General features: G+C 52.8%; 1 protein-coding gene and 19 non-coding genes across 22 annotated transcripts in view; 1 reads left to right on the top strand and 19 right to left on the bottom strand.

The window, feature by feature from the left end:
• Window positions 1-27,596, top strand: part of DNAJC5B (DnaJ heat shock protein family (Hsp40) member C5 beta) — a 44,747-nt gene that overhangs the window by 10,584 nt on the left and 6,567 nt on the right. For all 3 annotated transcript variants that reach the window (XM_054817549.1, XM_054817550.1, XM_054817551.1), the window contains 2 exons: window positions 20,231-20,444; window positions 24,552-24,726. In XM_054817549.1, coding sequence (XP_054673524.1) covers window positions 20,231-20,444; window positions 24,552-24,726 — 389 coding nt within the window. The remainder of the gene's footprint in view (window positions 1-20,230; window positions 20,445-24,551; window positions 24,727-27,596) is intronic.
• TRNAA-AGC (transfer RNA alanine (anticodon AGC)) lies at window positions 699-771 on the bottom strand. Its single transcript has one exon. It is a non-coding gene; the product is annotated as a tRNA-Ala (tRNA).
• Window positions 1,102-1,190, bottom strand: TRNAY-GUA (transfer RNA tyrosine (anticodon GUA)). The gene is given in 2 exon segments: window positions 1,102-1,137; window positions 1,154-1,190. It is a non-coding gene; the product is annotated as a tRNA-Tyr (tRNA).
• TRNAY-GUA (transfer RNA tyrosine (anticodon GUA)) lies at window positions 2,803-2,891 on the bottom strand. The gene is given in 2 exon segments: window positions 2,803-2,838; window positions 2,855-2,891. It is a non-coding gene; the product is annotated as a tRNA-Tyr (tRNA).
• On the bottom strand, window positions 3,615-3,687 carry TRNAA-AGC (transfer RNA alanine (anticodon AGC)). Its single transcript has one exon. It is a non-coding gene; the product is annotated as a tRNA-Ala (tRNA).
• Window positions 4,018-4,106, bottom strand: TRNAY-GUA (transfer RNA tyrosine (anticodon GUA)). The gene is given in 2 exon segments: window positions 4,018-4,053; window positions 4,070-4,106. It is a non-coding gene; the product is annotated as a tRNA-Tyr (tRNA).
• Window positions 5,719-5,807, bottom strand: TRNAY-GUA (transfer RNA tyrosine (anticodon GUA)). The gene is given in 2 exon segments: window positions 5,719-5,754; window positions 5,771-5,807. It is a non-coding gene; the product is annotated as a tRNA-Tyr (tRNA).
• On the bottom strand, window positions 6,531-6,603 carry TRNAA-AGC (transfer RNA alanine (anticodon AGC)). The gene has a single exon. It is a non-coding gene; the product is annotated as a tRNA-Ala (tRNA).
• Window positions 6,934-7,022, bottom strand: TRNAY-GUA (transfer RNA tyrosine (anticodon GUA)). Its single transcript is given in 2 exon segments — window positions 6,934-6,969; window positions 6,986-7,022. It is a non-coding gene; the product is annotated as a tRNA-Tyr (tRNA).
• Window positions 8,635-8,723, bottom strand: TRNAY-GUA (transfer RNA tyrosine (anticodon GUA)). The gene is given in 2 exon segments: window positions 8,635-8,670; window positions 8,687-8,723. It is a non-coding gene; the product is annotated as a tRNA-Tyr (tRNA).
• On the bottom strand, window positions 9,447-9,519 carry TRNAA-AGC (transfer RNA alanine (anticodon AGC)). The gene has a single exon. It is a non-coding gene; the product is annotated as a tRNA-Ala (tRNA).
• On the bottom strand, window positions 9,850-9,938 carry TRNAY-GUA (transfer RNA tyrosine (anticodon GUA)). Its single transcript is given in 2 exon segments — window positions 9,850-9,885; window positions 9,902-9,938. It is a non-coding gene; the product is annotated as a tRNA-Tyr (tRNA).
• TRNAY-GUA (transfer RNA tyrosine (anticodon GUA)) lies at window positions 11,551-11,639 on the bottom strand. Its single transcript is given in 2 exon segments — window positions 11,551-11,586; window positions 11,603-11,639. It is a non-coding gene; the product is annotated as a tRNA-Tyr (tRNA).
• Window positions 12,363-12,435, bottom strand: TRNAA-AGC (transfer RNA alanine (anticodon AGC)). Its single transcript has one exon. It is a non-coding gene; the product is annotated as a tRNA-Ala (tRNA).
• TRNAY-GUA (transfer RNA tyrosine (anticodon GUA)) lies at window positions 12,766-12,854 on the bottom strand. The gene is given in 2 exon segments: window positions 12,766-12,801; window positions 12,818-12,854. It is a non-coding gene; the product is annotated as a tRNA-Tyr (tRNA).
• TRNAY-GUA (transfer RNA tyrosine (anticodon GUA)) lies at window positions 14,467-14,555 on the bottom strand. The gene is given in 2 exon segments: window positions 14,467-14,502; window positions 14,519-14,555. It is a non-coding gene; the product is annotated as a tRNA-Tyr (tRNA).
• TRNAA-AGC (transfer RNA alanine (anticodon AGC)) lies at window positions 15,279-15,351 on the bottom strand. The gene has a single exon. It is a non-coding gene; the product is annotated as a tRNA-Ala (tRNA).
• Window positions 15,682-15,770, bottom strand: TRNAY-GUA (transfer RNA tyrosine (anticodon GUA)). Its single transcript is given in 2 exon segments — window positions 15,682-15,717; window positions 15,734-15,770. It is a non-coding gene; the product is annotated as a tRNA-Tyr (tRNA).
• TRNAA-AGC (transfer RNA alanine (anticodon AGC)) lies at window positions 16,629-16,701 on the bottom strand. The gene has a single exon. It is a non-coding gene; the product is annotated as a tRNA-Ala (tRNA).
• Window positions 17,383-17,471, bottom strand: TRNAY-GUA (transfer RNA tyrosine (anticodon GUA)). Its single transcript is given in 2 exon segments — window positions 17,383-17,418; window positions 17,435-17,471. It is a non-coding gene; the product is annotated as a tRNA-Tyr (tRNA).

The raw sequence follows: 27,596 nt of genomic DNA, 5'->3' as shown, positions 1-27,596 counted from the left end.
CGCCCAGCACACACTCATCCAACGCTTTCCCGTGCACAGCACCGCGTGATGTCTGGACTCCAAAATCTTGCTTCAAACAGCCTCAACTCCAACCTCACACCACCCGGCTCTGCCCTTTACGCCGTCAAATCATGCAAACCGCCAAACAGAAAAACTCCACCAGCTCCTTCAACATCATCTTCTACAGCCAGGCTCTCCTCACGGCCAAAAGGAGCTTACCCATATCCCGCTGCAGCTTCTCCTGATCCAAGTTCACTCTGCTGTCTTTTGCCCTCGGGTCAAGCACCAGACAAAAGGACAGTATTTCCTCTACTCAGCAACCTCCGCCTAAGTGCTGGAAGGCCATCTGTAAGCCCTCCAAAATTCTCTTTCTCCAGGCTGAACAATCCCACTGCCCTCACGTAGAAATCCCTCCATTCCCTCAGCTTCTTGGAGACCCTCCACTGAAGTTGCTCCATTTCATTGATGTCTTTCCTGGACAGGGGAGCTCAAAGCTGGGCACGGTGCTTGAGATGAGACTTGAGGTCTGTCAAGCAAAGAGGGAGAAAATAAGGTCCCCTGTTGAGCGGCCCATGCTGCTCTTGTTACACCCTGGGACGTTGTCCTACTCCTTGTTTGCTGGGTGCACCGCAAGCCCCGCAGAGGACGCGGGCCCCAGGCAAAGGGCCCTGTGTCCAGGCAAGGGGAACGAAAAGCGTTGGAGAATGCGGGCATCGATCCCGCTGCCTCTCGCATGCTAAGCGAGCGCTCTACCACTTGAGCTAATTCCCCAGCTCACGGCCTCTGCCTGAGGTCCTCTCCCGTCCCAGGCACCCACCCCTGACCCAGGCTGCCCTGCACCCAAAGCCAGCAACTCCCATCGGCATCATGCTCACAGCCCCCCGACCCACCCCCTCGCTTTCCTGCAGGAGGTGAGCCCTGACAATCCCTGTGCTCAGGACCACCATCCCCTGCCCAGGGTTCACCTCAAAAGGCCTTGGCTGATCGTCTTCCCCTCCAAAGGAAAGAGCTCAAGGCTGGGCAGCGCTTGAAGGGGGAGCCACCCGGGCAGGGCCAAAAGGCTGAGGTGGCGCGGGCTCTGGGCCGGGGCCAAAAGGGCACTCCTTCGAGCCGGAGTTGAACCAGCGACCTAAGGATGGCCGTGCAAGGGAGCCTACAGTCCTCCGCTCTACCAGCTGAGCTATCGAAGGAATCACGGGGCCTTGATACCTCACGCTTTCATCACACGCTCCTCCAACCATTCAGCTCTCACACCACTCCCGCATACCTGCACGGCTCTCTTTGTCAGGAAAAGAGAAAGATTTGCCACATTGCCCACAGCCTCTCAGGACCGCAGCTTCTGTACGCCCAAGACCCACCCATGCTGCCTCGCTCCAAGCCGGCGTCCAGAACACAAAGGCACTATCATCACGATGGGGCACGGACAACGGCACGCCCGCAACTCACTGCGTATGTCAGAGTGGTGATCGCGCCCAGCGACTGCCAGACACGTCCAGACTGACAAGCCAGGCGTGAGGTCCATCCCAAAACTTCTGTGGTAAACCTCGCCGTGCAAGGCAGCCTGCAGTCTTCTGCACTGCCTGCAGAGCTACGTGCCTCTCACGTGCTAAGCGAGCGCCCTGCCCCTTGAGCTAATTCCCCAGGCCATGGCCTCTTCCTCAGCTACTCCCTTCCCACCTCCCCCAAAGCTCTCTCTTCTCCAGGATCTGGGCCACTCCACGCTCACTGGCCTCTCTTCACGGGACATGTGTGCCTGCTCCCAGCCATCCTGGTGGCCGCCTTCTGAGGTCACAGCACTCGGTCTATCTCTCTCTTCTACGTAGAGCCCCCAAGTTGGGGACATTATGCGGGAGGCCATCAACAAAGTGCTGAGAAAAGGGGGGAGAATCCCTTCCCTTGATCCACAGAACGTGCTGCTCGGGACGCAGCCAGGGATGTCATCCTCCTCTGCACAGCCCCGGTGCACCGCGAGCTCCCCAGAGCCCCCCTCAGAGGACGCGGGCCCCAGGCAAAGGGCCCTGTGTCCAGGCAAGGGGAACGAAAAGCGTTGGAGAATGCGGGCATCGATCCCGCTGCCTCTCACACGCTAAGCGAGCGCTCTACCACTTGAGCTAATTCCCCAGCTCACGGCCTCTGCCTGAGGTCCTCTCCCGTCCCAGGCACCCACCCCTGACCCAGGCTGCCCTGCACCCAAAGCCAGCAGCTCCCATCGGCCTCGGACTCTCACCCCCAGCCCCGAAACCACCCGCTCCCTTTCCTGAGGGAGGTGAGCCCTGACAACCCCAGCGCTCAGGGTCAAAGTCACTTGGCGGCCTGAGTGCATCCACAGCACCATGTGCATTTGGCCGTCTGAGCCCAGAAACAACTTGGAGTGTGTGCAAATGGCCGTCTCGTATGAAAATACTACAGGAATCCTCAGCACGAGCCTGCGAGCCTGGGCCTCCTTTGCACAGGAGATACTTGGAAGGTGCGCCTCCTGCCCTTGGTACCTTTCTGAGGGCCACTGGATCTGGGGTTGCAGTTCTGCCTCTGCCTGCCCACGTTCCCCATTGACGTTGAGCCTGGCCATGACCTCTGGACACCAGCAGCCTGCCTGAATCCCACCTGCTAGCACAGGACCATGGAGCTGCCGGTCCACTGCACGACCGCAACTGAAGCTCGCGTGGACTTCCCACTTGCTCCTGAGCAGCCCTTGTGGTGTCAACTGCTCCATTCTGACCTCACAAGTGTTTCCACAGTGTGAACTTTCCTGCTTAAGAGACAAAGGGAACCGCAGGCTCTGGGCCAGGGCCAAAAGGGCACTCCTTCGAGCCGGAGTTGAACCAGCGACCTAAGGATGGCCGTGCAAGGGAGCCTACAGTCCTCCGCTCTACCAGCTGAGCTATCGAAGGAATCACGGGGCCCTGCCCCTTACCTCGCCCAGCACACACTCATCCAACGCTTTCCCGTGCACAGCACCGCGTGATGTCTGGACTCCAAAATCTTGCTTCAAACAGCCTCAACTCCAACCTCACACCACGCGGCTCTGCCCTTTACGCCGTCAAATCATGCAAACCGCCAAACAGAAAAACTCCACCAGCTCCTTCAACATCATCTTCTACAGCCAGGCTCTCCTCACGGCCAAAAGGAGCTTACCCATATCCCGCTGCAGCTTCTCCTGATCCAAGTTCACTCTGCTGTCTTTTGCCCTCGGGTCAAGCACCAGACAAAAGGACAGTATTTCCTCTACTCAGCAACCTCCGCCTAAGTGCTGGAAGGCCATCTGTAAGCCCTCCAAAATTCTCTTTCTCCAGGCTGAACAATCCCACTGCCCTCACGTAGAAATCCCTCCATTCCCTCAGCTTCTTGGAGACCCTCCACTGAAGTTGCTCCATTTCATTGATGTCTTTCCTGGACAGGGGAGCTCAAAGCTGGGCACGGTGCTTGAGATGAGACTTGAGGTCTGTCAAGCAAAGAGGGAGAAAATAAGGTCCCCTGTTGAGCGGCCCATGCTGCTCTTGTTACACCCTGGGACGTTGTCCTACTCCTTGTTTGCTGGGTGCACCGCAAGCCCCGCAGAGGACGCGGGCCCCAGGCAAAGGGCCCTGTGTCCAGGCAAGGGGAACGAAAAGCGTTGGAGAATGCGGGCATCGATCCCGCTGCCTCTCGCATGCTAAGCGAGCGCTCTACCACTTGAGCTAATTCCCCAGCTCACGGCCTCTGCCTGAGGTCCTCTCCCGTCCCAGGCACCCACCCCTGACCCAGGCTGCCCTGCACCCAAAGCCAGCAACTCCCATCGGCATCATGCTCACAGCCCCCCGACCCACCCCCTCGCTTTCCTGCAGGAGGTGAGCCCTGACAATCCCTGTGCTCAGGACCACCATCCCCTGCCCAGGGTTCACCTCAAAAGGCCTTGGCTGATCGTCTTCCCCTCCAAAGGAAAGAGCTCAAGGCTGGGCAGCGCTTGAAGGGGGAGCCACCCGGGCAGGGCCAAAAGGCTGAGGTGGCGCGGGCTCTGGGCCGGGGCCAAAAGGGCACTCCTTCGAGCCGGAGTTGAACCAGCGACCTAAGGATGGCCGTGCAAGGGAGCCTACAGTCCTCCGCTCTACCAGCTGAGCTATCGAAGGAATCACGGGGCCTTGATACCTCACGCTTTCATCACACGCTCCTCCAACCATTCAGCTCTCACACCACTCCCGCATACCTGCACGGCTCTCTTTGTCAGGAAAAGAGAAAGATTTGCCACATTGCCCACAGCCTCTCAGGACCGCAGCTTCTGTACGCCCAAGACCCACCCATGCTGCCTCGCTCCAAGCCGGCGTCCAGAACACAAAGGCACTATCATCACGATGGGGCACGGACAACGGCACGCCCGCAACTCACTGCGTATGTCAGAGTGGTGATCGCGCCCAGCGACTGCCAGACACGTCCAGACTGACAAGCCAGGCGTGAGGTCCATCCCAAAACTTCTGTGGTAAACCTCGCCGTGCAAGGCAGCCTGCAGTCTTCTGCACTGCCTGCAGAGCTACGTGCCTCTCACGTGCTAAGCGAGCGCCCTGCCCCTTGAGCTAATTCCCCAGGCCATGGCCTCTTCCTCAGCTACTCCCTTCCCACCTCCCCCAAAGCTCTCTCTTCTCCAGGATCTGGGCCACTCCACGCTCACTGGCCTCTCTTCACGGGACATGTGTGCCTGCTCCCAGCCATCCTGGTGGCCGCCTTCTGAGGTCACAGCACTCGGTCTATCTCTCTCTTCTACGTAGAGCCCCCAAGTTGGGGACATTATGCGGGAGGCCATCAACAAAGTGCTGAGAAAAGGGGGGAGAATCCCTTCCCTTGATCCACAGAACGTGCTGCTCGGGACGCAGCCAGGGATGTCATCCTCCTCTGCACAGCCCCGGTGCACCGCGAGCTCCCCAGAGCCCCCCTCAGAGGACGCGGGCCCCAGGCAAAGGGCCCTGTGTCCAGGCAAGGGGAACGAAAAGCGTTGGAGAATGCGGGCATCGATCCCGCTGCCTCTCACACGCTAAGCGAGCGCTCTACCACTTGAGCTAATTCCCCAGCTCACGGCCTCTGCCTGAGGTCCTCTCCCGTCCCAGGCACCCACCCCTGACCCAGGCTGCCCTGCACCCAAAGCCAGCAGCTCCCATCGGCCTCGGACTCTCACCCCCAGCCCCGAAACCACCCGCTCCCTTTCCTGAGGGAGGTGAGCCCTGACAACCCCAGCGCTCAGGGTCAAAGTCACTTGGCGGCCTGAGTGCATCCACAGCACCATGTGCATTTGGCCGTCTGAGCCCAGAAACAACTTGGAGTGTGTGCAAATGGCCGTCTCGTATGAAAATACTACAGGAATCCTCAGCGCGAGCCTGCGAGCCTGGGCCTCCTTTGCACAGGAGATACTTGGAAGGTGCGCCTCCTGCCCTTGGTACCTTTCTGAGGGCCACTGGATCTGGGGTTGCAGTTCTGCCTCTGCCTGCCCACGTTCCCCATTGACGTTGAGCCTGGCCATGACCTCTGGACACCAGCAGCCTGCCTGAATCCCACCTGCTAGCACAGGACCATGGAGCTGCCGGTCCACTGCACGACCGCAACTGAAGCTCGCGTGGACTTCCCACTTGCTCCTGAGCAGCCCTTGTGGTGTCAACTGCTCCATTCTGACCTCACAAGTGTTTCCACAGTGTGAACTTTCCTGCTTAAGAGACAAAGGGAACCGCAGGCTCTGGGCCAGGGCCAAAAGGGCACTCCTTCGAGCCGGAGTTGAACCAGCGACCTAAGGATGGCCGTGCAAGGGAGCCTACAGTCCTCCGCTCTACCAGCTGAGCTATCGAAGGAATCAGGGGGCCCTGCCCCTTACCTCGCCCAGCACACACTCATCCAACGCTTTCCCGTGCACAGCACCGCGTGATGTCTGGACTCCAAAATCTTGCTTCAAACAGCCTCAACTCCAACCTCACACCACCCGGCTCTGCCCTTTACGCCGTCAAATCATGCAAACCGCCAAACAGAAAAACTCCACCAGCTCCTTCAACATCATCTTCTACAGCCAGGCTCTCCTCACGGCCAAAAGGAGCTTACCCATATCCCGCTGCAGCTTCTCCTGATCCAAGTTCACTCTGCTGTCTTTTGCCCTCGGGTCAAGCACCAGACAAAAGGACAGTATTTCCTCTACTCAGCAACCTCCGCCTAAGTGCTGGAAGGCCATCTGTAAGCCCTCCAAAATTCTCTTTCTCCAGGCTGAACAATCCCACTGCCCTCACGTAGAAATCCCTCCATTCCCTCAGCTTCTTGGAGACCCTCCACTGAAGTTGCTCCATTTCATTGATGTCTTTCCTGGACAGGGGAGCTCAAAGCTGGGCACGGTGCTTGAGATGAGACTTGAGGTCTGTCAAGCAAAGAGGGAGAAAATAAGGTCCCCTGTTGAGCGGCCCATGCTGCTCTTGTTACACCCTGGGACGTTGTCCTACTCCTTGTTTGCTGGGTGCACCGCAAGCCCCGCAGAGGACGCGGGCCCCAGGCAAAGGGCCCTGTGTCCAGGCAAGGGGAACGAAAAGCGTTGGAGAATGCGGGCATCGATCCCGCTGCCTCTCGCATGCTAAGCGAGCGCTCTACCACTTGAGCTAATTCCCCAGCTCACGGCCTCTGCCTGAGGTCCTCTCCCGTCCCAGGCACCCACCCCTGACCCAGGCTGCCCTGCACCCAAAGCCAGCAACTCCCATCGGCATCATGCTCACAGCCCCCCGACCCACCCCCTCGCTTTCCTGCAGGAGGTGAGCCCTGACAATCCCTGTGCTCAGGACCACCATCCCCTGCCCAGGGTTCACCTCAAAAGGCCTTGGCTGATCGTCTTCCCCTCCAAAGGAAAGAGCTCAAGGCTGGGCAGCGCTTGAAGGGGGAGCCACCCGGGCAGGGCCAAAAGGCTGAGGTGGCGCGGGCTCTGGGCCGGGGCCAAAAGGGCACTCCTTCGAGCCGGAGTTGAACCAGCGACCTAAGGATGGCCATGCAAGGGAGCCTACAGTCCTCCGCTCTACCAGCTGAGCTATCGAAGGAATCACGGGGCCTTGATACCTCACGCTTTCATCACACGCTCCTCCAACCATTCAGCTCTCACACCACTCCCGCATACCTGCACGGCTCTCTTTGTCAGGAAAAGAGAAAGATTTGCCACATTGCCCACAGCCTCTCAGGACCGCAGCTTCTGTACGCCCAAGACCCACCCATGCTGCCTCGCTCCAAGCCGGCGTCCAGAACACAAAGGCACTATCATCACGATGGGGCACGGACAACGGCACGCCCGCAACTCACTGCGTATGTCAGAGTGGTGATCGCGCCCAGCGACTGCCAGACACGTCCAGACTGACAAGCCAGGCGTGAGGTCCATCCCAAAACTTCTGTGGTAAACCTCGCCGTGCAAGGCAGCCTGCAGTCTTCTGCACTGCCTGCAGAGCTACGTGCCTCTCACGTGCTAAGCGAGCGCCCTGCCCCTTGAGCTAATTCCCCAGGCCATGGCCTCTTCCTCAGCTACTCCCTTCCCACCTCCCCCAAAGCTCTCTCTTCTCCAGGATCTGGGCCACTCCACGCTCACTGGCCTCTCTTCACGGGACATGTGTGCCTGCTCCCAGCCATCCTGGTGGCCGCCTTCTGAGGTCACAGCACTCGGTCTATCTCTCTCTTCTACGTAGAGCCCCCAAGTTGGGGACATTATGCGGGAGGCCATCAACAAAGTGCTGAGAAAAGGGGGGAGAATCCCTTCCCTTGATCCACAGAACGTGCTGCTCGGGACGCAGCCAGGGATGTCATCCTCCTCTGCACAGCCCCGGTGCACCGCGAGCTCCCCAGAGCCCCCCTCAGAGGACGCGGGCCCCAGGCAAAGGGCCCTGTGTCCAGGCAAGGGGAACGAAAAGCGTTGGAGAATGCGGGCATCGATCCCGCTGCCTCTCACACGCTAAGCGAGCGCTCTACCACTTGAGCTAATTCCCCAGCTCACGGCCTCTGCCTGAGGTCCTCTCCCGTCCCAGGCACCCACCCCTGACCCAGGCTGCCCTGCACCCAAAGCCAGCAGCTCCCATCGGCCTCGGACTCTCACCCCCAGCCCCGAAACCACCCGCTCCCTTTCCTGAGGGAGGTGAGCCCTGACAACCCCAGCGCTCAGGGTCAAAGTCACTTGGCGGCCTGAGTGCATCCACAGCACCATGTGCATTTGGCCGTCTGAGCCCAGAAACAACTTGGAGTGTGTGCAAATGGCCGTCTCGTATGAAAATACTACAGGAATCCTCAGCGCGAGCCTGCGAGCCTGGGCCTCCTTTGCACAGGAGATACTTGGAAGGTGCGCCTCCTGCCCTTGGTACCTTTCTGAGGGCCACTGGATCTGGGGTTGCAGTTCTGCCTCTGCCTGCCCACGTTCCCCATTGACGTTGAGCCTGGCCATGACCTCTGGACACCAGCAGCCTGCCTGAATCCCACCTGCTAGCACAGGACCATGGAGCTGCCGGTCCACTGCACGACCGCAACTGAAGCTCGCGTGGACTTCCCACTTGCTCCTGAGCAGCCCTTGTGGTGTCAACTGCTCCATTCTGACCTCACAAGTGTTTCCACAGTGTGAACTTTCCTGCTTAAGAGACAAAGGGAACCGCAGGCTCTGGGCCAGGGCCAAAAGGGCACTCCTTCGAGCCGGAGTTGAACCAGCGACCTAAGGATGGCCGTGCAAGGGAGCCTACAGTCCTCCGCTCTACCAGCTGAGCTATCGAAGGAATCAGGGGGCCCTGCCCCTTACCTCGCCCAGCACACACTCATCCAACGCTTTCCCGTGCACAGCACCGCGTGATGTCTGGACTCCAAAATCTTGCTTCAAACAGCCTCAACTCCAACCTCACACCACCCGGCTCTGCCCTTTACGCCGTCAAATCATGCAAACCGCCAAACAGAAAAACTCCACCAGCTCCTTCAACATCATCTTCTACAGCCAGGCTCTCCTCACGGCCAAAAGGAGCTTACCCATATCCCGCTGCAGCTTCTCCTGATCCAAGTTCACTCTGCTGTCTTTTGCCCTCGGGTCAAGCACCAGACAAAAGGACAGTATTTCCTCTACTCAGCAACCTCCGCCTAAGTGCTGGAAGGCCATCTGTAAGCCCTCCAAAATTCTCTTTCTCCAGGCTGAACAATCCCACTGCCCTCACGTAGAAATCCCTCCATTCCCTCAGCTTCTTGGAGACCCTCCACTGAAGTTGCTCCATTTCATTGATGTCTTTCCTGGACAGGGGAGCTCAAAGCTGGGCACGGTGCTTGAGATGAGACTTGAGGTCTGTCAAGCAAAGAGGGAGAAAATAAGGTCCCCTGTTGAGCGGCCCATGCTGCTCTTGTTACACCCTGGGACGTTGTCCTACTCCTTGTTTGCTGGGTGCACCGCAAGCCCCGCAGAGGACGCGGGCCCCAGGCAAAGGGCCCTGTGTCCAGGCAAGGGGAACGAAAAGCGTTGGAGAATGCGGGCATCGATCCCGCTGCCTCTCGCATGCTAAGCGAGCGCTCTACCACTTGAGCTAATTCCCCAGCTCACGGCCTCTGCCTGAGGTCCTCTCCCGTCCCAGGCACCCACCCCTGACCCAGGCTGCCCTGCACCCAAAGCCAGCAACTCCCATCGGCATCATGCTCACAGCCCCCCGACCCACCCCCTCGCTTTCCTGCAGGAGGTGAGCCCTGACAATCCCTGTGCTCAGGACCACCATCCCCTGCCCAGGGTTCACCTCAAAAGGCCTTGGCTGATCGTCTTCCCCTCCAAAGGAAAGAGCTCAAGGCTGGGCAGCGCTTGAAGGGGGAGCCACCCGGGCAGGGCCAAAAGGCTGAGGTGGCGCGGGCTCTGGGCCGGGGCCAAAAGGGCACTCCTTCGAGCCGGAGTTGAACCAGCGACCTAAGGATGGCCGTGCAAGGGAGCCTACAGTCCTCCGCTCTACCAGCTGAGCTATCGAAGGAATCACGGGGCCTTGATACCTCACGCTTTCATCACACGCTCCTCCAACCATTCAGCTCTCACACCACTCCCGCATACCTGCACGGCTCTCTTTGTCAGGAAAAGAGAAAGATTTGCCACATTGCCCACAGCCTCTCAGGACCGCAGCTTCTGTACGCCCAAGACCCACCCATGCTGCCTCGCTCCAAGCCGGCGTCCAGAACACAAAGGCACTATCATCACGATGGGGCACGGACAACGGCACGCCCGCAACTCACTGCGTATGTCAGAGTGGTGATCGCGCCCAGCGACTGCCAGACACGTCCAGACTGACAAGCCAGGCGTGAGGTCCATCCCAAAACTTCTGTGGTAAACCTCGCCGTGCAAGGCAGCCTGCAGTCTTCTGCACTGCCTGCAGAGCTACGTGCCTCTCACGTGCTAAGCGAGCGCCCTGCCCCTTGAGCTAATTCCCCAGGCCATGGCCTCTTCCTCAGCTACTCCCTTCCCACCTCCCCCAAAGCTCTCTCTTCTCCAGGATCTGGGCCACTCCACGCTCACTGGCCTCTCTTCACGGGACATGTGTGCCTGCTCCCAGCCATCCTGGTGGCCGCCTTCTGAGGTCACAGCACTCGGTCTATCTCTCTCTTCTACGTAGAGCCCCCAAGTTGGGGACATTATGCGGGAGGCCATCAACAAAGTGCTGAGAAAAGGGGGGAGAATCCCTTCCCTTGATCCACAGAACGTGCTGCTCGGGACGCAGCCAGGGATGTCATCCTCCTCTGCACAGCCCCGGTGCACCGCGAGCTCCCCAGAGCCCCCCTCAGAGGACGCGGGCCCCAGGCAAAGGGCCCTGTGTCCAGGCAAGGGGAACGAAAAGCGTTGGAGAATGCGGGCATCGATCCCGCTGCCTCTCACACGCTAAGCGAGCGCTCTACCACTTGAGCTAATTCCCCAGCTCACGGCCTCTGCCTGAGGTCCTCTCCCGTCCCAGGCACCCACCCCTGACCCAGGCTGCCCTGCACCCAAAGCCAGCAGCTCCCATCGGCCTCGGACTCTCACCCCCAGCCCCGAAACCACCCGCTCCCTTTCCTGAGGGAGGTGAGCCCTGACAACCCCAGCGCTCAGGGTCAAAGTCACTTGGCGGCCTGAGTGCATCCACAGCACCATGTGCATTTGGCCGTCTGAGCCCAGAAACAACTTGGAGTGTGTGCAAATGGCCGTCTCGTATGAAAATACTACAGGAATCCTCAGCGCGAGCCTGCGAGCCTGGGCCTCCTTTGCACAGGAGATACTTGGAAGGTGCGCCTCCTGCCCTTGGTACCTTTCTGAGGGCCACTGGATCTGGGGTTGCAGTTCTGCCTCTGCCTGCCCACGTTCCCCATTGACGTTGAGCCTGGCCATGACCTCTGGACACCAGCAGCCTGCCTGAATCCCACCTGCTAGCACAGGACCATGGAGCTGCCGGTCCACTGCACGACCGCAACTGAAGCTCGCGTGGACTTCCCACTTGCTCCTGAGCAGCCCTTGTGGTGTCAACTGCTCCATTCTGACCTCACAAGTGTTTCCACAGTGTGAACTTTCCTGCTTAAGAGACAAAGGGAACCGCAGGCTCTGGGCCAGGGCCAAAAGGGCACTCCTTCGAGCCGGAGTTGAACCAGCGACCTAAGGATGGCCGTGCAAGGGAGCCTACAGTCCTCCGCTCTACCAGCTGAGCTATCGAAGGAATCAGGGGGCCCTGCCCCTTACCTCGCCCAGCACACACTCATCCAACGCTTTCCCGTGCACAGCACCGCGTGATGTCTGGACTCCAAAATCTTGCTTCAAACAGCCTCAACTCCAACCTCACACCACCCGGCTCTGCCCTTTACGCCGTCAAATCATGCAAACCGCCAAACAGAAAAACTCCACCAGCTCCTTCAACATCATCTTCTACAGCCAGGCTCTCCTCACGGCCAAAAGGAGCTTACCCATATCCCGCTGCAGCTTCTCCTGATCCAAGTTCACTCTGCTGTCTTTTGCCCTCGGGTCAAGCACCAGACAAAAGGACAGTATTTCCTCTACTCAGCAACCTCCGCCTAAGTGCTGGAAGGCCATCTGTAAGCCCTCCAAAATTCTCTTTCTCCAGGCTGAACAATCCCACTGCCCTCACGTAGAAATCCCTCCATTCCCTCAGCTTCTTGGAGACCCTCCACTGAAGTTGCTCCATTTCATTGATGTCTTTCCTGGACAGGGGAGCTCAAAGCTGGGCACGGTGCTTGAGATGAGACTTGAGGTCTGTCAAGCAAAGAGGGAGAAAATAAGGTCCCCTGTTGAGCGGCCCATGCTGCTCTTGTTACACCCTGGGACGTTGTCCTACTCCTTGTTTGCTGGGTGCACCGCAAGCCCCGCAGAGGACGCGGGCCCCAGGCAAAGGGCTCTGTGTCCAGGCAAGGGGAACGAAAAGCGTTGGAGAATGCGGGCATCGATCCCGCTGCCTCTCGCATGCTAAGCGAGCGCTCTACCACTTGAGCTAATTCCCCAGCTCACGGCCTCTGCCTGAGGTCCTCTCCCGTCCCAGGCACCCACCCCTGACCCAGGCTGCCCTGCACCCAAAGCCAGCAACTCCCATCGGCATCATGCTCACAGCCCCCCGACCCACCCCCTCGCTTTCCTGCAGGAGGTGAGCCCTGACAATCCCTGTGCTCAGGACCACCATCCCCTGCCCAGGGTTCACCTCAAAAGGCCTTGGCTGATCGTCTTCCCCTCCAAAGGAAAGAGCTCAAGGCTGGGCAGCGCTTGAAGGGGGAGCCACCCGGGCAGGGCCAAAAGGCTGAGGTGGCGCGGGCTCTGGGCCGGGGCCAAAAGGGCACTCCTTCGAGCCGGAGTTGAACCAGCGACCTAAGGATGGCCGTGCAAGGGAGCCTACAGTCCTCCGCTCTACCAGCTGAGCTATCGAAGGAATCACGGGGCCTTGATACCTCACGCTTTCATCACACGCTCCTCCAACCATTCAGCTCTCACACCACTCCCGCATACCTGCACGGCTCTCTTTGTCAGGAAAAGAGAAAGATTTGCCACATTGCCCACAGCCTCTCAGGACCGCAGCTTCTGTACGCCCAAGACCCACCCATGCTGCCTCGCTCCAAGCCGGCGTCCAGAACACAAAGGCACTATCATCACGATGGGGCACGGACAACGGCACGCCCGCAACTCACTGCGTATGTCAGAGTGGTGATCGCGCCCAGCGACTGCCAGACACGTCCAGACTGACAAGCCAGGCGTGAGGTCCATCCCAAAACTTCTGTGGTAAACCTCGCCGTGCAAGGCAGCCTGCAGTCTTCTGCACTGCCTGCAGAGCTACGTGCCTCTCACGTGCTAAGCGAGCGCCCTGCCCCTTGAGCTAATTCCCCAGGCCATGGCCTCTTCCTCAGCTACTCCCTTCCCACCTCCCCCAAAGCTCTCTCTTCTCCAGGATCTGGGCCACTCCACGCTCACTGGCCTCTCTTCACGGGACATGTGTGCCTGCTCCCAGCCATCCTGGTGGCCGCCTTCTGAGGTCACAGCACTCGGTCTATCTCTCTCTTCTACGTAGAGCCCCCAAGTTGGGGACATTATGCGGGAGGCCATCAACAAAGTGCTGAGAAAAGGGGGGAGAATCCCTTCCCTTGATCCACAGAACGTGCTGCTCGGGACGCAGCCAGGGATGTCATCCTCCTCTGCACAGCCCCGGTGCACCGCGAGCTCCCCAGAGCCCCCCTCAGAGGACGCGGGCCCCAGGCAAAGGGCCCTGTGTCCAGGCAAGGGGAACGAAAAGCGTTGGAGAATGCGGGCATCGATCCCGCTGCCTCTCACACGCTAAGCGAGCGCTCTACCACTTGAGCTAATTCCCCAGCTCACGGCCTCTGCCTGAGGTCCTCTCCCGTCCCAGGCACCCACCCCTGACCCAGGCTGCCCTGCACCCAAAGCCAGCAGCTCCCATCGGCCTCGGACTCTCACCCCCAGCCCCGAAACCACCCGCTCCCTTTCCTGAGGGAGGTGAGCCCTGACAACCCCAGCGCTCAGGGTCAAAGTCACTTGGCGGCCTGAGTGCATCCACAGCACCATGTGCATTTGGCCGTCTGAGCCCAGAAACAACTTGGAGTGTGTGCAAATGGCCGTCTCGTATGAAAATACTACAGGAATCCTCAGCGCGAGCCTGCGAGCCTGGGCCTCCTTTGCACAGGAGATACTTGGAAGGTGCGCCTCCTGCCCTTGGTACCTTTCTGAGGGCCACTGGATCTGGGGTTGCAGTTCTGCCTCTGCCTGCCCACGTTCCCCATTGACGTTGAGCCTGGCCATGACCTCTGGACACCAGCAGCCTGCCTGAATCCCACCTGCTAGCACAGGACCATGGAGCTGCCGGTCCACTGCACGACCGCAACTGAAGCTCGCGTGGACTTCCCACTTGCTCCTGAGCAGCCCTTGTGGTGTCAACTGCTCCATTCTGACCTCACAAGTGTTTCCACAGTGTGAACTTTCCTGCTTAAGAGACAAAGGGAACCGCAGGCTCTGGGCCAGGGCCAAAAGGGCACTCCTTCGAGCCGGAGTTGAACCAGCGACCTAAGGATGGCCGTGCAAGGGAGCCTACAGTCCTCCGCTCTACCAGCTGAGCTATCGAAGGAATCAGGGGGCCCTGCCCCTTACCTCGCCCAGCACACACTCATCCAACGCTTTCCCGTGCACAGCACCGCGTGATGTCTGGACTCCAAAATCTTGCTTCAAACAGCCTCAACTCCAACCTCACACCACCCGGCTCTGCCCTTTACGCCGTCAAATCATGCAAACCGCCAAACAGAAAAACTCCACCAGCTCCTTCAACATCATCTTCTACAGCCAGGCTCTCCTCACGGCCAAAAGGAGCTTACCCATATCCCGCTGCAGCTTCTCCTGATCCAAGTTCACTCTGCTGTCTTTTGCCCTCGGGTCAAGCACCAGACAAAAGGACAGTATTTCCTCTACTCAGCAACCTCCGCCTAAGTGCTGGAAGGCCATCTGTAAGCCCTCCAAAATTCTCTTTCTCCAGGCTGAACAATCCCACTGCCCTCACGTAGAAATCCCTCCATTCCCTCAGCTTCTTGGAGACCCTCCACTGAAGTTGCTCCATTTCATTGATGTCTTTCCTGGACAGGGGAGCTCAAAGCTGGGCACGGTGCTTGAGATGAGACTTGAGGTCTGTCAAGCAAAGAGGGAGAAAATAAGGTCCCCTGTTGAGCGGCCCATGCTGCTCTTGTTACACCCTGGGACGTTGTCCTACTCCTTGTTTGCTGGGTGCACCGCAAGCCCCGCAGAGGACGCGGGCCCCAGGCAAAGGGCCCTGTGTCCAGGCAAGGGGAACGAAAAGCGTTGGAGAATGCGGGCATCGATCCCGCTGCCTCTCGCATGCTAAGCGAGCGCTCTACCACTTGAGCTAATTCCCCAGCTCACGGCCTCTGCCTGAGGTCCTCTCCCGTCCCAGGCACCCACCCCTGACCCAGGCTGCCCTGCACCCAAAGCCAGCAACTCCCATCGGCATCATGCTCACAGCCCCCCGACCCACCCCCTCGCTTTCCTGCAGGAGGTGAGCCCTGACAATCCCTGTGCTCAGGACCACCATCCCCTGCCCAGGGTTCACCTCAAAAGGCCTTGGCTGATCGTCTTCCCCTCCAAAGGAAAGAGCTCAAGGCTGGGCAGCGCTTGAAGGGGGAGCCACCCGGGCAGGGCCAAAAGGCTGAGGTGGCGCGGGCTCTGGGCCGGGGCCAAAAGGGCACTCCTTCGAGCCGGAGTTGAACCAGCGACCTAAGGATGGCCGTGCAAGGGAGCCTACAGTCCTCCGCTCTACCAGCTGAGCTATCGAAGGAATCACGGGGCCTTGATACCTCACGCTTTCATCACACGCTCCTCCAACCATTCAGCTCTCACACCACTCCCGCATACCTGCACGGCTCTCTTTGTCAGGAAAAGAGAAAGATTTGCCACATTGCCCACAGCCTCTCAGGACCGCAGCTTCTGTACGCCCAAGACCCACCCATGCTGCCTCGCTCCAAGCCGGCGTCCAGAACACAAAGGCACTATCATCACGATGGGGCACGGACAACGGCACGCCCGCAACTCACTGCGTATGTCAGAGTGGTGATCGCGCCCAGCGACTGCCAGACACGTCCAGACTGACAAGCCAGGCGTGAGGTCCATCCCAAAACTTCTGTGGTAAACCTCGCCGTGCAAGGCAGCCTGCAGTCTTCTGCACTGCCTGCAGAGCTACGTGCCTCTCACGTGCTAAGCGAGCGCCCTGCCCCTTGAGCTAATTCCCCAGGCCATGGCCTCTTCCTCAGCTACTCCCTTCCCACCTCCCCCAAAGCTCTCTCTTCTCCAGGATCTGGGCCACTCCACGCTCACTGGCCTCTCTTCACGGGACATGTGTGCCTGCTCCCAGCCATCCTGGTGGCCGCCTTCTGAGGTCACAGCACTCGGTCTATCTCTCTCTTCTACGTAGAGCCCCCAAGTTGGGGACATTATGCGGGAGGCCATCAACAAAGTGCTGAGAAAAGGGGGGAGAATCCCTTCCCTTGATCCACAGAACGTGCTGCTCGGGACGCAGCCAGGGATGTCATCCTCCTCTGCACAGCCCCGGTGCACCGCGAGCTCCCCAGAGCCCCCCTCAGAGGACGCGGGCCCCAGGCAAAGGGCCCTGTGTCCAGGCAAGGGGAACGAAAAGCGTTGGAGAATGCGGGCATCGATCCCGCTGCCTCTCACATGCTAAGCGAGCGCTCTACCACTTGAGCTAATTCCCCAGCTCACGGCCTCTGCCTGAGGTCCTCTCCCGTCCCAGGCACCCACCCCTGACCCAGGCTGCCCTGCACCCAAAGCCAGCAGCTCCCATCGGCCTCGGACTCTCACCCCCAGCCCCGAAACCACCCGCTCCCTTTCCTGAGGGAGGTGAGCCCTGACAACCCCAGCGCTCAGGGTCAAAGTCACTTGGCGGCCTGAGTGCATCCACAGCACCATGTGCATTTGGCCGTCTGAGCCCAGAAACAACTTGGAGTGTGTGCAAATGGCCGTCTCGTATGAAAATACTACAGGAATCCTCAGCGCGAGCCTGCGAGCCTGGGCCTCCTTTGCACAGGAGATACTTGGAAGGTGCGCCTCTTGCCCTTGGTACCTTTCTGAGGGCCACTGGATCTGGGGTTGCAGTTCTGCCTCTGCCTGCCCACGTTCCCCATTGACGTTGAGCCTGGCCATGACCTCTGGACACCAGCAGCCTGCCTGAATCCCACCTGCTAGCACAGGACCATGGAGCTGCCGGTCCACTGCACGACCGCAACTGAAGCTCGCGTGGACTTCCCACTTGCTCCTGAGCAGCCCTTGTGGTGTCAACTGCTCCATTCTGACCTCACAAGTGTTTCCACAGTGTGAACTTTCCTGCTTAAGAGACAAAGGGAACCGCAGGCTCTGGGCCAGGGCCAAAAGGGCACTCCTTCGAGCCGGAGTTGAACCAGCGACCTAAGGATGGCCGTGCAAGGGAGCCTACAGTCCTCCGCTCTACCAGCTGAGCTATCGAAGGAATGGTAGGGTTGTATCTGACACCTTTCAATACTCTATAACACAACCGTATCTCATCCTATACAACATACTTTCCTGCCTCCAAAATTTTTCTCCCTCCACCCACATGTATCCTCATGAGACCCACTGCTGCAGCAGCCTAGCTTGATCTCAGCTCTCATCCTCAGTCTCCCACTTACAGAGTTGCTGAGCATATTTCTGCGACTTTCATTTACTTGAGTGCCCCATCCATCTTGTGGGATGGCTATTTCTCTGTCTGTTGTCACTTTTTTCTCCTAAACATCACATTGCTTCCTGCTGCTGCTGCTAAGGGCTGCAGTGATCAGTGGTCCCAAGGTGCGGAAGGAGAAAGCCATTCATCATGAGAAAAATCTGAACAGACATAAATCCATATGTTTGGTATGGGAAGTAGCCAACAAACTCCTGTGTCCATTTCACTGTCCTTTTTTTGCTTCTTCCTTTTTCTCTACTTATAATTAACCACAATTATCACATAACTAGGAATGCCAGTTTTCCGGGGACCCAGAGGGAGACATCTGTATAGCTGATACTTCATGTTATGCCACATAGTTCATGTCCTTTCTTTTATTGTTTCTTGGGTTTTTACCTCACTCAGCTAAGTCCTGAGTCCTTTTGCTGAAATTGAAATACCAGTATATAGATCTCTTTCCCATTACTAAATCATCTCCAATTAGTATATGCCATCTTGGTGCGCAGGGAGTTGTTTTGTATTGTACTATTTTTAGTGAGGACAGTTTTCCCAAAATCTTAATAGGAACATATCTCATCTTTTATTAACTGTACTATGTTGAAATTAATTGTTAGTATTCTAAACCAATAATAAGTAAAGTGACTGTGCAACTAATGTTTTTCACCTTTTTGAAACTACATTTTGTTCAAATTCTTATTTTTTTATGAGATTGTTTGGGATATGGAAAGGGCAGAAGATGTCTTTGGGTTTGTGGGAAAAGAAGTAAAAGCTGGAGATTGATTATCCAATGTCTGCAACCACGCATGGGTTTTTAAAGTAATACCTCTCCCATTTTTTTTTTTTAATTCTAATTGCTGGGGTTTGTTTTCAGCTAAGAAAAGGGATAGATTGCATAAGCTACTTAAATACTTGGATGGCACATAATGTCATTAGTCATGCAAGACTTAGCTTGTTTTCCCAGTTCTCCTATTTCATCTTTTATTATGTTTAAGGTACCACATGTTAAATATGATTCAAAAATTATGTTTAAGGTACCACAGGCACTGTATATTAAATATGACTGAATGTGAACCCTTTCATGCTATTAGAGACATGTTTAAGGAGTTATTTACTATCTATGAGAAGATGAATTGGGTTCAGCATAGAGAACTGCAGAGAATGTTGGCAGAGGCTGTTCCCAGGTTCATATTAGTCTTGATATTGGCAGAATGTCTCCAAGACAGGAACTGTCACCAGGAGCAAAGCAGTTACATTTTACTGGGGGAATAACCTGTACTGGGACTTCAGTGGAAAGTCAAGCAAGACCCTACTCTGAGGATAAATTTGTTGGAAGAAGTTTGAGCACACTGCCTTCACACCACAAATAGTACTTTTTGGCATAACAGTCACGGCTAGCTCCTGAAACACTCAGAGAGATTATTTACAAAATGTAACATAGCCTGACTGAGATGAGGATCACAGAATTTAAAACACTAAATCACTTTTGCTGCCACTAGAGGTCAGCACTAGTCATTAAATAAATATCCTGGAAAAAGCTTATTGCCAGTTCTTCAAAGGCAGTGGAGATTTTTGAAAAGATACACTTCTGTCTATGCTTGTTTTGCAAGTACATGTGAGCTCATACTGCCAGTGCCTCAACATGGTTGGAAGCAAACCCTTTCTTTTCCAAGCTGTGCTTCCCCAGCGCTGTCCGTGAGCCAACAGTCCCACACTGCTCCTTCCAAGCTGTACCTGTCCTCGGATGCACTAGCGCTAAGTACAGTCAGGCAGTACTGAGTCCTGTCCTGGCAAAGGCTTCCCACCAGCATAAACAGCCCAAACTAGTTGACAATCAGCTTCCACTGCTTTAAGGACTGTCTCAGAAGTGTGACAGTGAGGAATTAGGCCCAAAGACAGGCACTTGAAACTGGGGCTAACTCACTATGCTTTTCCACCTTGTGCTTTAGAAAGATGCTTCCTTTCTATTGCAACTCCTGAGTTTTCCATCATCACTGTCTGGGCTTCTGCAAACACAGACACTGTTTACAAAATTTTAATACAGCTACTATTGACAGGCAACCAAATACGGAATTTCCTTTGCTATAAAGAAGATAATGCTGATGGGAATCATCTTGTTTTTAAACAAACCTAAAAAAAAAATCTTTATCTTTGTTGAAACCTGGTAAATGATGCAAATCAGTTGGCAATCATAAGGCAGCAAATGGATGTGATTTATTGTCACGCTGCAATCTGTGCTTTCTGCATGTATCGCTGTCTCCTTTAACATGGCAGCTGACCTGGTATCAATACACAAAGTTCATGCTCAGTGTAATAGGAACACCTCTTTCGCCAAAACTTTAATGTTCCATCACTTTGTCTCACTTTCCTGCCACTGAATACTCTGTGCACATCAGAGCTGGAAAAAAAAGAAGGCTGAACATGCTGTTCAGAATGATTATATCTCTACTAAAATATTTTGTGATGTTTTGTAAGTGTCTGTATATATGCACACATATGCAGATTATTTTTGTTTTCCTTCTGTTGTTTTTTGGGTTTTTTTCATGTTTAAGAAAACTGGCTCTGAAATATCATCCTGACAAGAATCCAGACAATCCAGAGGCTGCAGAAAAATTTAAAGAGATCAACAATGCGCATGCAACACTGACTGATCTGTCCAAGCGAAACATATATGACAAGTATGGATCATTAGGGCTCTATGTGGCAGAACAGTTTGGTGAGGAAAATGTTAACACCTACTTCATGCTCTCAAGCTGGTGGGCAAAGGTAAGCTGTTATTTTCTGTTGGAAATCAAATGTTACAATGCACACAGACAATGACATACGCAAGGAACTCCTTGAAGAACATAGTGTCTCTACAGGCTTAACAAATAGTAGAATCTAAACCGCTACTAAAAGCTTAATTAAACAACAATATTATCTGGAAAATCGGCAGTGGCAGAATGTAACATCAACTCAGAATAGTGCTAATATAGAATGTTTTCTTTTGCTTTCTAACTTGGTAAATAAAGTACAATGCATGTTTTGTAACACTTTCAGACATTGATGAGATTTGAATCTAGTGCTCCAGGTTAATTTTGACTTTCTTTTCAGTAATGACTAAATAAAAATGACTCATTGTTCAGAAATGAGAAGTCCCACTTATGTGACAACTAGTTAATAAGTTATTACATTACAAATTTAGCTGTGTTCTTTGCTATATATAGCACATAGCGTAAGTAAGCAATAATAATACATAACACTCTGTGATTATGGTGTCATATATGTGCCCTGGTGAGGGAGTGAGAGAAAGGAAGTGGAAGAAAAGGTGAGAAGAGTGGAGTGGAGGAAAAGAGCAGGGAAGGAAGAGAATGATGCATCAAAACCCAGCATATTGCTCAAGGAAAAACACATCATGGGCTGTTGTAGTCATGCTCTGTAGTTGTGTTCACATGCTCTCTTATGTCACTGGAGTCCTCTGATGTTTGCATCTGTCAAATTCGAGTATTTCTGCAAATATTGAAATGTTACAGAAATGTAACAAACCAACAAAAATGCAAATGTGCAAAATCCATGCTCTCCCCACCTATTTCCAGCAATAGAAGCAAAGGAAAGGAAGGACTTTGCTGGAATACATAGGAAAATGATCTGTACTGTGTGAAGCAAGCGTGCTACGACAGCTTTGATCTGAGAACCATGGAACATGGATTCCTGTATTCGGCATGGATCAGGCCAGTGCTTCACTGCCCCGCAGTTCCCTTTCAGACTGGGAAGTCACTGGGGCTCTTCTGTGGTTCTGAGAAGCCATAATTTGTCTGCTGAATCAGGATGAGACAGAAGCTGCTCGAATGTCGAACAGTGAGTGAACGAAACTAATGAATAAAAGGCTGGTGTTTAAACTGCACTTGCAAAGGCGCAGTTGCACCCTCAGAAGCCGGCTGGAGGTTGCCTGCCGGCAGCTGCCTGTAGCAGACTCCTGCTGCAGGCTGGACATCCCCGCCACAGATGCTGTCTTCTCCTGCTGGATCATTCCCTCTTTTCTTTGTTGTCCACCCTCTCCTTCGGCCTCTTTGTCACAGTTGAGATGCCAGGAAGCATTGCCTTAGAGCTGATAGAGCAGCAGCAGTATTGACTCCTTTAACAGTCTTGGTAAACAAGGTTTTCGTCACTATGTGCTGGTTCTTTAGCTTTTATTTCCTCTTCTGATTACCAATCTTTAATGGAGATTTTCTGAAGTATAAAATTATTTGTGGTTAGAAAATCAGGAACAGAAATAACCACTGTTGCTTTGACTCATAAGGAGAGCAGAGGAGAGTACAGAGAGAAGGTAGTAAGTCCCTAACAGCTAATGGAGGAATGTGTGGATTGTTTCAAGGGACCTGTATCCCGGAGGTGAGACAAGATTTGCTGAATACCTCAGCAAAAGTAATCGCTGCTTCCTGGTTTTTAAGAATTCTGCGCATAAAATCCAAAATATGCACATAGACTCATTTGAGGCTTGTCACAGGTGGTCTCTCTATCCCTCCCCCAACCCAAAAATCTTGCTACCTCCAAAGGATAAACAGGCCACTAAGTGTTTTTTGCAAGTTGAGCTCACTAATCCTCATCTCTTCTTAACTCATGCACAAATGCTGGGTCAGTTGCAGATTTTTGTATTGGCCATCATAATACTATTTGAGTCTGAGACATCATTTGCAGATGACCTCTGGACCCCTAATTTCCTCCATTCTGGTAGAAGACAGTAGGGACCACAGCTTTCGCTCATTATCTTCCTCTTCAACTATGAACATTCCTGGTAAATCCTCTTCCCTATCATACTCATACTGAGAAAATCTGACAATTGTGAGGAGGTGTATCATTAGAAGTAAGGAAACTCAAATGAAAGGAGAAATGCAAAGTGAAAATTACTTTTTTCTGGAGTGCCAGACTTCTTAGCAGGCATATCAAACTGGAAACGTACTGACATGGGTAATGGGAGCTTTAAGTGCTTCTCCACCGGCAGGCATAAGGATTGTTTGTTTAACTGTTTTAGCAAAACCCAATAATTCTCCCTCTACCATGAAGACAGTTTATTGATCACATCAATAAATTGATTCCTGATTTACCAACTATGATAATATAAGCACAAGAAATCTTGAAATATTTAAGGTACCATGAATGAATTCAAGTATATTTTCCCTCTTTATGCTTTTATTCTGGGGTTTTGGGGGGGGGTTGTTTGTTTGTTTGTTTGTTTGTTGGGATTTTTTAAATTCTATCCATTGTGGTGATTTATTCTCCTTTATAGCATACATGATAAACAGCCAGATAACTTACTTTAGGGGTTACAGCATTTATAACAGTTTCAGTTGTCCGTTGGAAGGAAAACATTTAAAAAAAAAAAAAGTCAGAGTCCTTCTTTTCATTTCAAATCACCTCACTCACTCTTGATATATGCCTATATTAATATTAGGCGTGTAAATATTCTTATTACCTTCAAAGATGCTCCTGTCAGCCCCCGCTAACATTGCCTGAGACACGCAGACATAGCTGAGTGTTATTTACATAGCTTCATTGTCAAAATTTGACAATGTCCTGACGTTTGTGCTTGCTTTCTCCTCAGCAGCATCTTTTCTTGTGAATATTACGAAGAGTTAGTAAAGGGCAGACTGTATAACTGTAATGCCAAAGCCTGGCTATACCTCCAACCCATACACACCTGGTGGCCACAAAGCTGTGCTGGCTTTACATACACATTCCACAGAACAGATTTCATCCACTTTTCAGGAATGTCACTGGCTTTCCTTTGCTCTTACACCACTATGTCCATGAAGCGGCGTTTCTCCTTTGCCACAAACATCGTGGTGCAGGCCTGGATCCACCCCGGGACAGGAGTCAGGCTGCCATCACGCACCCATGGAGCACGAGGCGGCAATACCAGCCGAAGGGCTCCTCTCCTGCAGCCCCCCTCCCACTGCCACGACATGGCATGTAGCCCCCAATGCAAGCAGCTGTGGAGCTGTGCTGTGAACTCAGGCAGTGACCTGATCTGGAGGAAGAAAAGCTCTGAAAATTAAAGTTTTCTGGCTGTTGAATCTGGCTGGGATCTCTGGTCTCAGCCCCAGGCAGTTGGGATGGTTCTGCTGAAGCCTCCGCGCTCCATGCTGCCGGGACAGGAGTGAGCAGAGGGTGATGCCGGTGGGAACTTCTTGCCACCTGAGTCCCCAGATCAAGAAACCACAGCCTGAGTCGTCTAATTTAGGAGTTATCACCTGTGTGCTCCTGCACAGGCTAATGGGGAGAGAGAGAGACATCCCCAATGGGTAATTCAAATCCTCCTGGGGCTGAATCACCCTCTGGAAGGGCTTTTAACTTCCCATTGACTATGTGGGGAGCCCACGGGGGCTACAGTCCTAATTTGGATGCCTTAGTTCAGTGCCTAAAGTTATGTGGGATGCATCTGGGTCTTTGCTTCTTTTTCTCTTGGCTTTGTTATTGACAAGAAACTGCCAGTAAATAAGTGTTTGCAAAAATGATCTTGGGCAAATGAGTCATTTTAAAGATGGAAATGAGTCATTTTAAGGTGGGTGGGGTTTTGCATACTGCCTGGAAGTTTTTTCTAAGGGCCATCAGCTGAAGACAGACTTTCAAAAGTTGAGCATGTGGGGGCCTGTTGGTTGGTGTCTTCTTTGTTGACATGGTCCTGAGTGGCAAGCAGGAGCTGATGGGTGGGGAGAAATTTGGAAGATCTGACCCTTGTTTAGGCACTTGGCCAGCTGCTGGACTCCTCTGAGTGCCAAGCACTTGGGAACCCAAGTTCCTTTGATGACCTGCCTTCTTCAGCTGTTAGAGGTTGCCATGAGTTTCAGGAAGGTCATTGCTCATGGAGTTTTCCTCCCACTGTGTTTAACCCAGGGCCTGTTTGCAGTCTGTGGTCTGCTGACGGGCTGCTACCTCTGCTGCTGCCTCTGCTGCTGCTTCAACTGCTGCTGCGGAAAGTGTAAACCCAAAGCACCTGAAGGGGATGAGCATGAGTTTTGTGTGTCTCCAGAAGATTTGGAAGAGCAAATTAAGAATGACATGGAAAGAGGTGTGTATTATAGGGGCTTACTGTGTGGCAAAGCTGTTCAAAATAATCTTCAAAGCCTGTAGGCCAGATGTTCTGCTCACAATGATGAGGCTGCTTCCAGACATCAGTGGAGGCATGCCAATTCACTCCAGCTAACACCATGATCTGATGAACTTCCCAAGTTGTGTGTTACTGAAAAACTAAACTTATGGAACTAACAGTTAAATATCTCCTGTATCACTTATGAGGGACATAAACATTAGAAGTCTCAGGGCTCATCTTAAGAGAAGATGTTCCCCCTCCAGCCCCCATGCCCACGTTGCTTCATATCCTAGATCCTGAACTCTGCCTGGCTCTGCCTGGACTGGCGCTTGCCACATCTTATCTGCCTGAATAAGCAGTCATTTGGGTTTTATTCATGTAAAACTTATCGCTGGCTGTGATGGGCCAACTGTACCCATCCAAGAAAAGGCTTCAAGAAGACACAGAGCTTCCAACAGTAAGGTTGCACAGTAACCTAAGAGAGCTTGCATGGGAGCTGCCGCCATCCTGCCCCTCTCCCATCCAGCCCCCAAGCTTCTCACTGTCTTCTGCACTCACAGTAGCAATTGCGCTGCCATACCAGGAGCCAGATCTTGGATACGATCCAGGTGAAAACTAATCCTCTCAAAAATGTGTGTAGTTCCCTCCCCATTTAACTCCCTGCCGTGCCTCACAGTGGGGCAGGCCAAGTGCTAATGACAGCTCAAAGGAAGCAGCAGGAGCACCCAGCTGGGAACACGGGCTGGGGGCAGCAGGATCCCCTTTGCAGCACATGACCCTCTTTTCTTGGCTTTGCTGCGTCCCCCGGCTGCACACTCAGGTTTTAGCTATACCAAAGGATGATGGTGGTGATTTCCTAATTTGACATTAGAGTGAGTTACATATTTTGAACAAAGAGCCCAGTCCTGATCTGCTGAAGTGGAGCAGAGTTGTGCCTTCATCTTCAGGGGAAACAGAAACATCTCAAACTGGTTAGATTTGGACACTTGCAGGACAGGCTGAGAGAGGCAGTGATCCTTGCTCCAGCAATAAGAGGCCAAGGTATCAGGGTAAGACCTAGGACACTTTTCAGCTGCAAATTTGTATAAACTATGATTAGAATTATGGGGTTTTATGAGGAAGGACCTAAGCAGTCAGCACACTCTTTTTCTCTTCCATTGTTATGGAAGTTCTTACGCTGTTATATTCTTACGTTTATTACGCTTAAATTAGCACTGCCAGATTGCAAATGTCATGTTCCCTTAGCAGGAAGAATGTTTTTCCCCCCAACTTTTCACACAAATTTACCCTTCCATAAATATGTAACAAAACACTTGTAGTAGTTGAAACAAATGCTATTTATATAACTGATATGCCAACGTGTGGTGGTGTTTTTAAATTGGTTTTGCTTAGAGGCGTATCAAGGTAAATATAGTCAGCTTAAAAATCGATCGTACTTAATCAGTCTCTGCAAAGGCAGCAAAAACTATTAGTGAAAACTTTATAACCACAATGTATTATTTGAAATAAATGTAATATACTCTACAACATTAGGTACCTGAAAAGTACAAATTGAAAATGATTCTTGGTATTTATGGGTCTATTACACCAAAGCCAAGTTTGAAATATGAAGATGGAACTCTGAAGGATAAGAATTTTTTAATTCTGGCTTTTTTGTAATTTGGCAGGTATTTTGCGCTCTCTCAAAATCCAGCACAAAATTCCCCAATGGACAAAAAAAATTTCTCCCTCCTTCCAGCACAGGTGGTATTTATTGGTATTCAGTAATTTTAGGCCACCTTCACTTCTCTTTACTCCCATCAATTCTCACTGAGATATTAATTTTTAAAATTAATTTAAAATGTTTAGCAAAGTACCAATCTGAAAAATTACTCGAATGTGGAATTATGTGGTTTAAGTATTTTGAAGACAATATTAAGTATATAGGTAGGGCCTGGAGAAAAGTAGACATTTCTACCTTTCGTATCCTTCTCTTCAGTCTTGTTAGATTTTCCTACCAATGAAAACCCACTTGCTTCAGTAGAGTAGAACTCTCTATATTTTAAAATTAGACTAAAAGAGAGCGACATATCAAGAATAAAAGTAAAAACTTCATGACAGAGGATAATGTGAGCATCTTTTCTGCAGCTGAAAGGAAAATATTAGACACTCTATTTAGAAAAATGAATGATAACCAGCTCAAATGGCACTTCCTCCCTCCCTAATCCCCAAATTTTACAGATGCTGGCCAAAAAGATGCAGCTGACTAAGAATGACATAGATTGGGATTTTCCACCAGACATTTTCAAATGTTGGGCCACAGAAATGAATACACATGGCTTACTTCATGTAAATAATAGAAATGCTCCTGTAGGTAATTCAGAAACAAACTGTAATCACTCCTGCAGCAGATTTCATTTTGGAAGAGGAAATCCAATTAGGATCCAAATTATTCCCATGCCCTCTGCCCACAGACTGAGCATTCTAGCTGGTAATTAATTTCTTTGCTTCCTGCTGTCCCCAGTATCTATATTATTGCTAGCAAGAACTTTTTTACTAAGGTCAAAATGTAGATTCTCAAGGCCATACTTTAATTTACCCAAATATTCTGCAGTCAGTCATTGCATTTCTGAGGAATGCAACATCAAGAAAACATCACTATTCCAGAGGCTAAAAAGCTCTGAGAGTGAGTCTCCACCAGTTGCTGCTGCACTCAGGGGGAGCTGCTTGGAACCAGCCGTACTGCGCAGAAGAGGCAATATGCATATTGTGGGAGTCAAGACTTCATCTTTTGAGCTGGCACAACAGTAATAATTTTCAGAGTCACCCACATTTCTCCTCTGCAAAATCAAAGTATTACATAGTTGATT

Source organism: Grus americana, chromosome 2, assembly GCF_028858705.1.
Source record: "Grus americana isolate bGruAme1 chromosome 2, bGruAme1.mat, whole genome shotgun sequence".
In the NCBI taxonomy this organism is placed as follows: domain Eukaryota; kingdom Metazoa; phylum Chordata; class Aves; order Gruiformes; family Gruidae; genus Grus; species Grus americana.
This window is presented reverse-complemented; position numbering and strand designations above follow the sequence as displayed.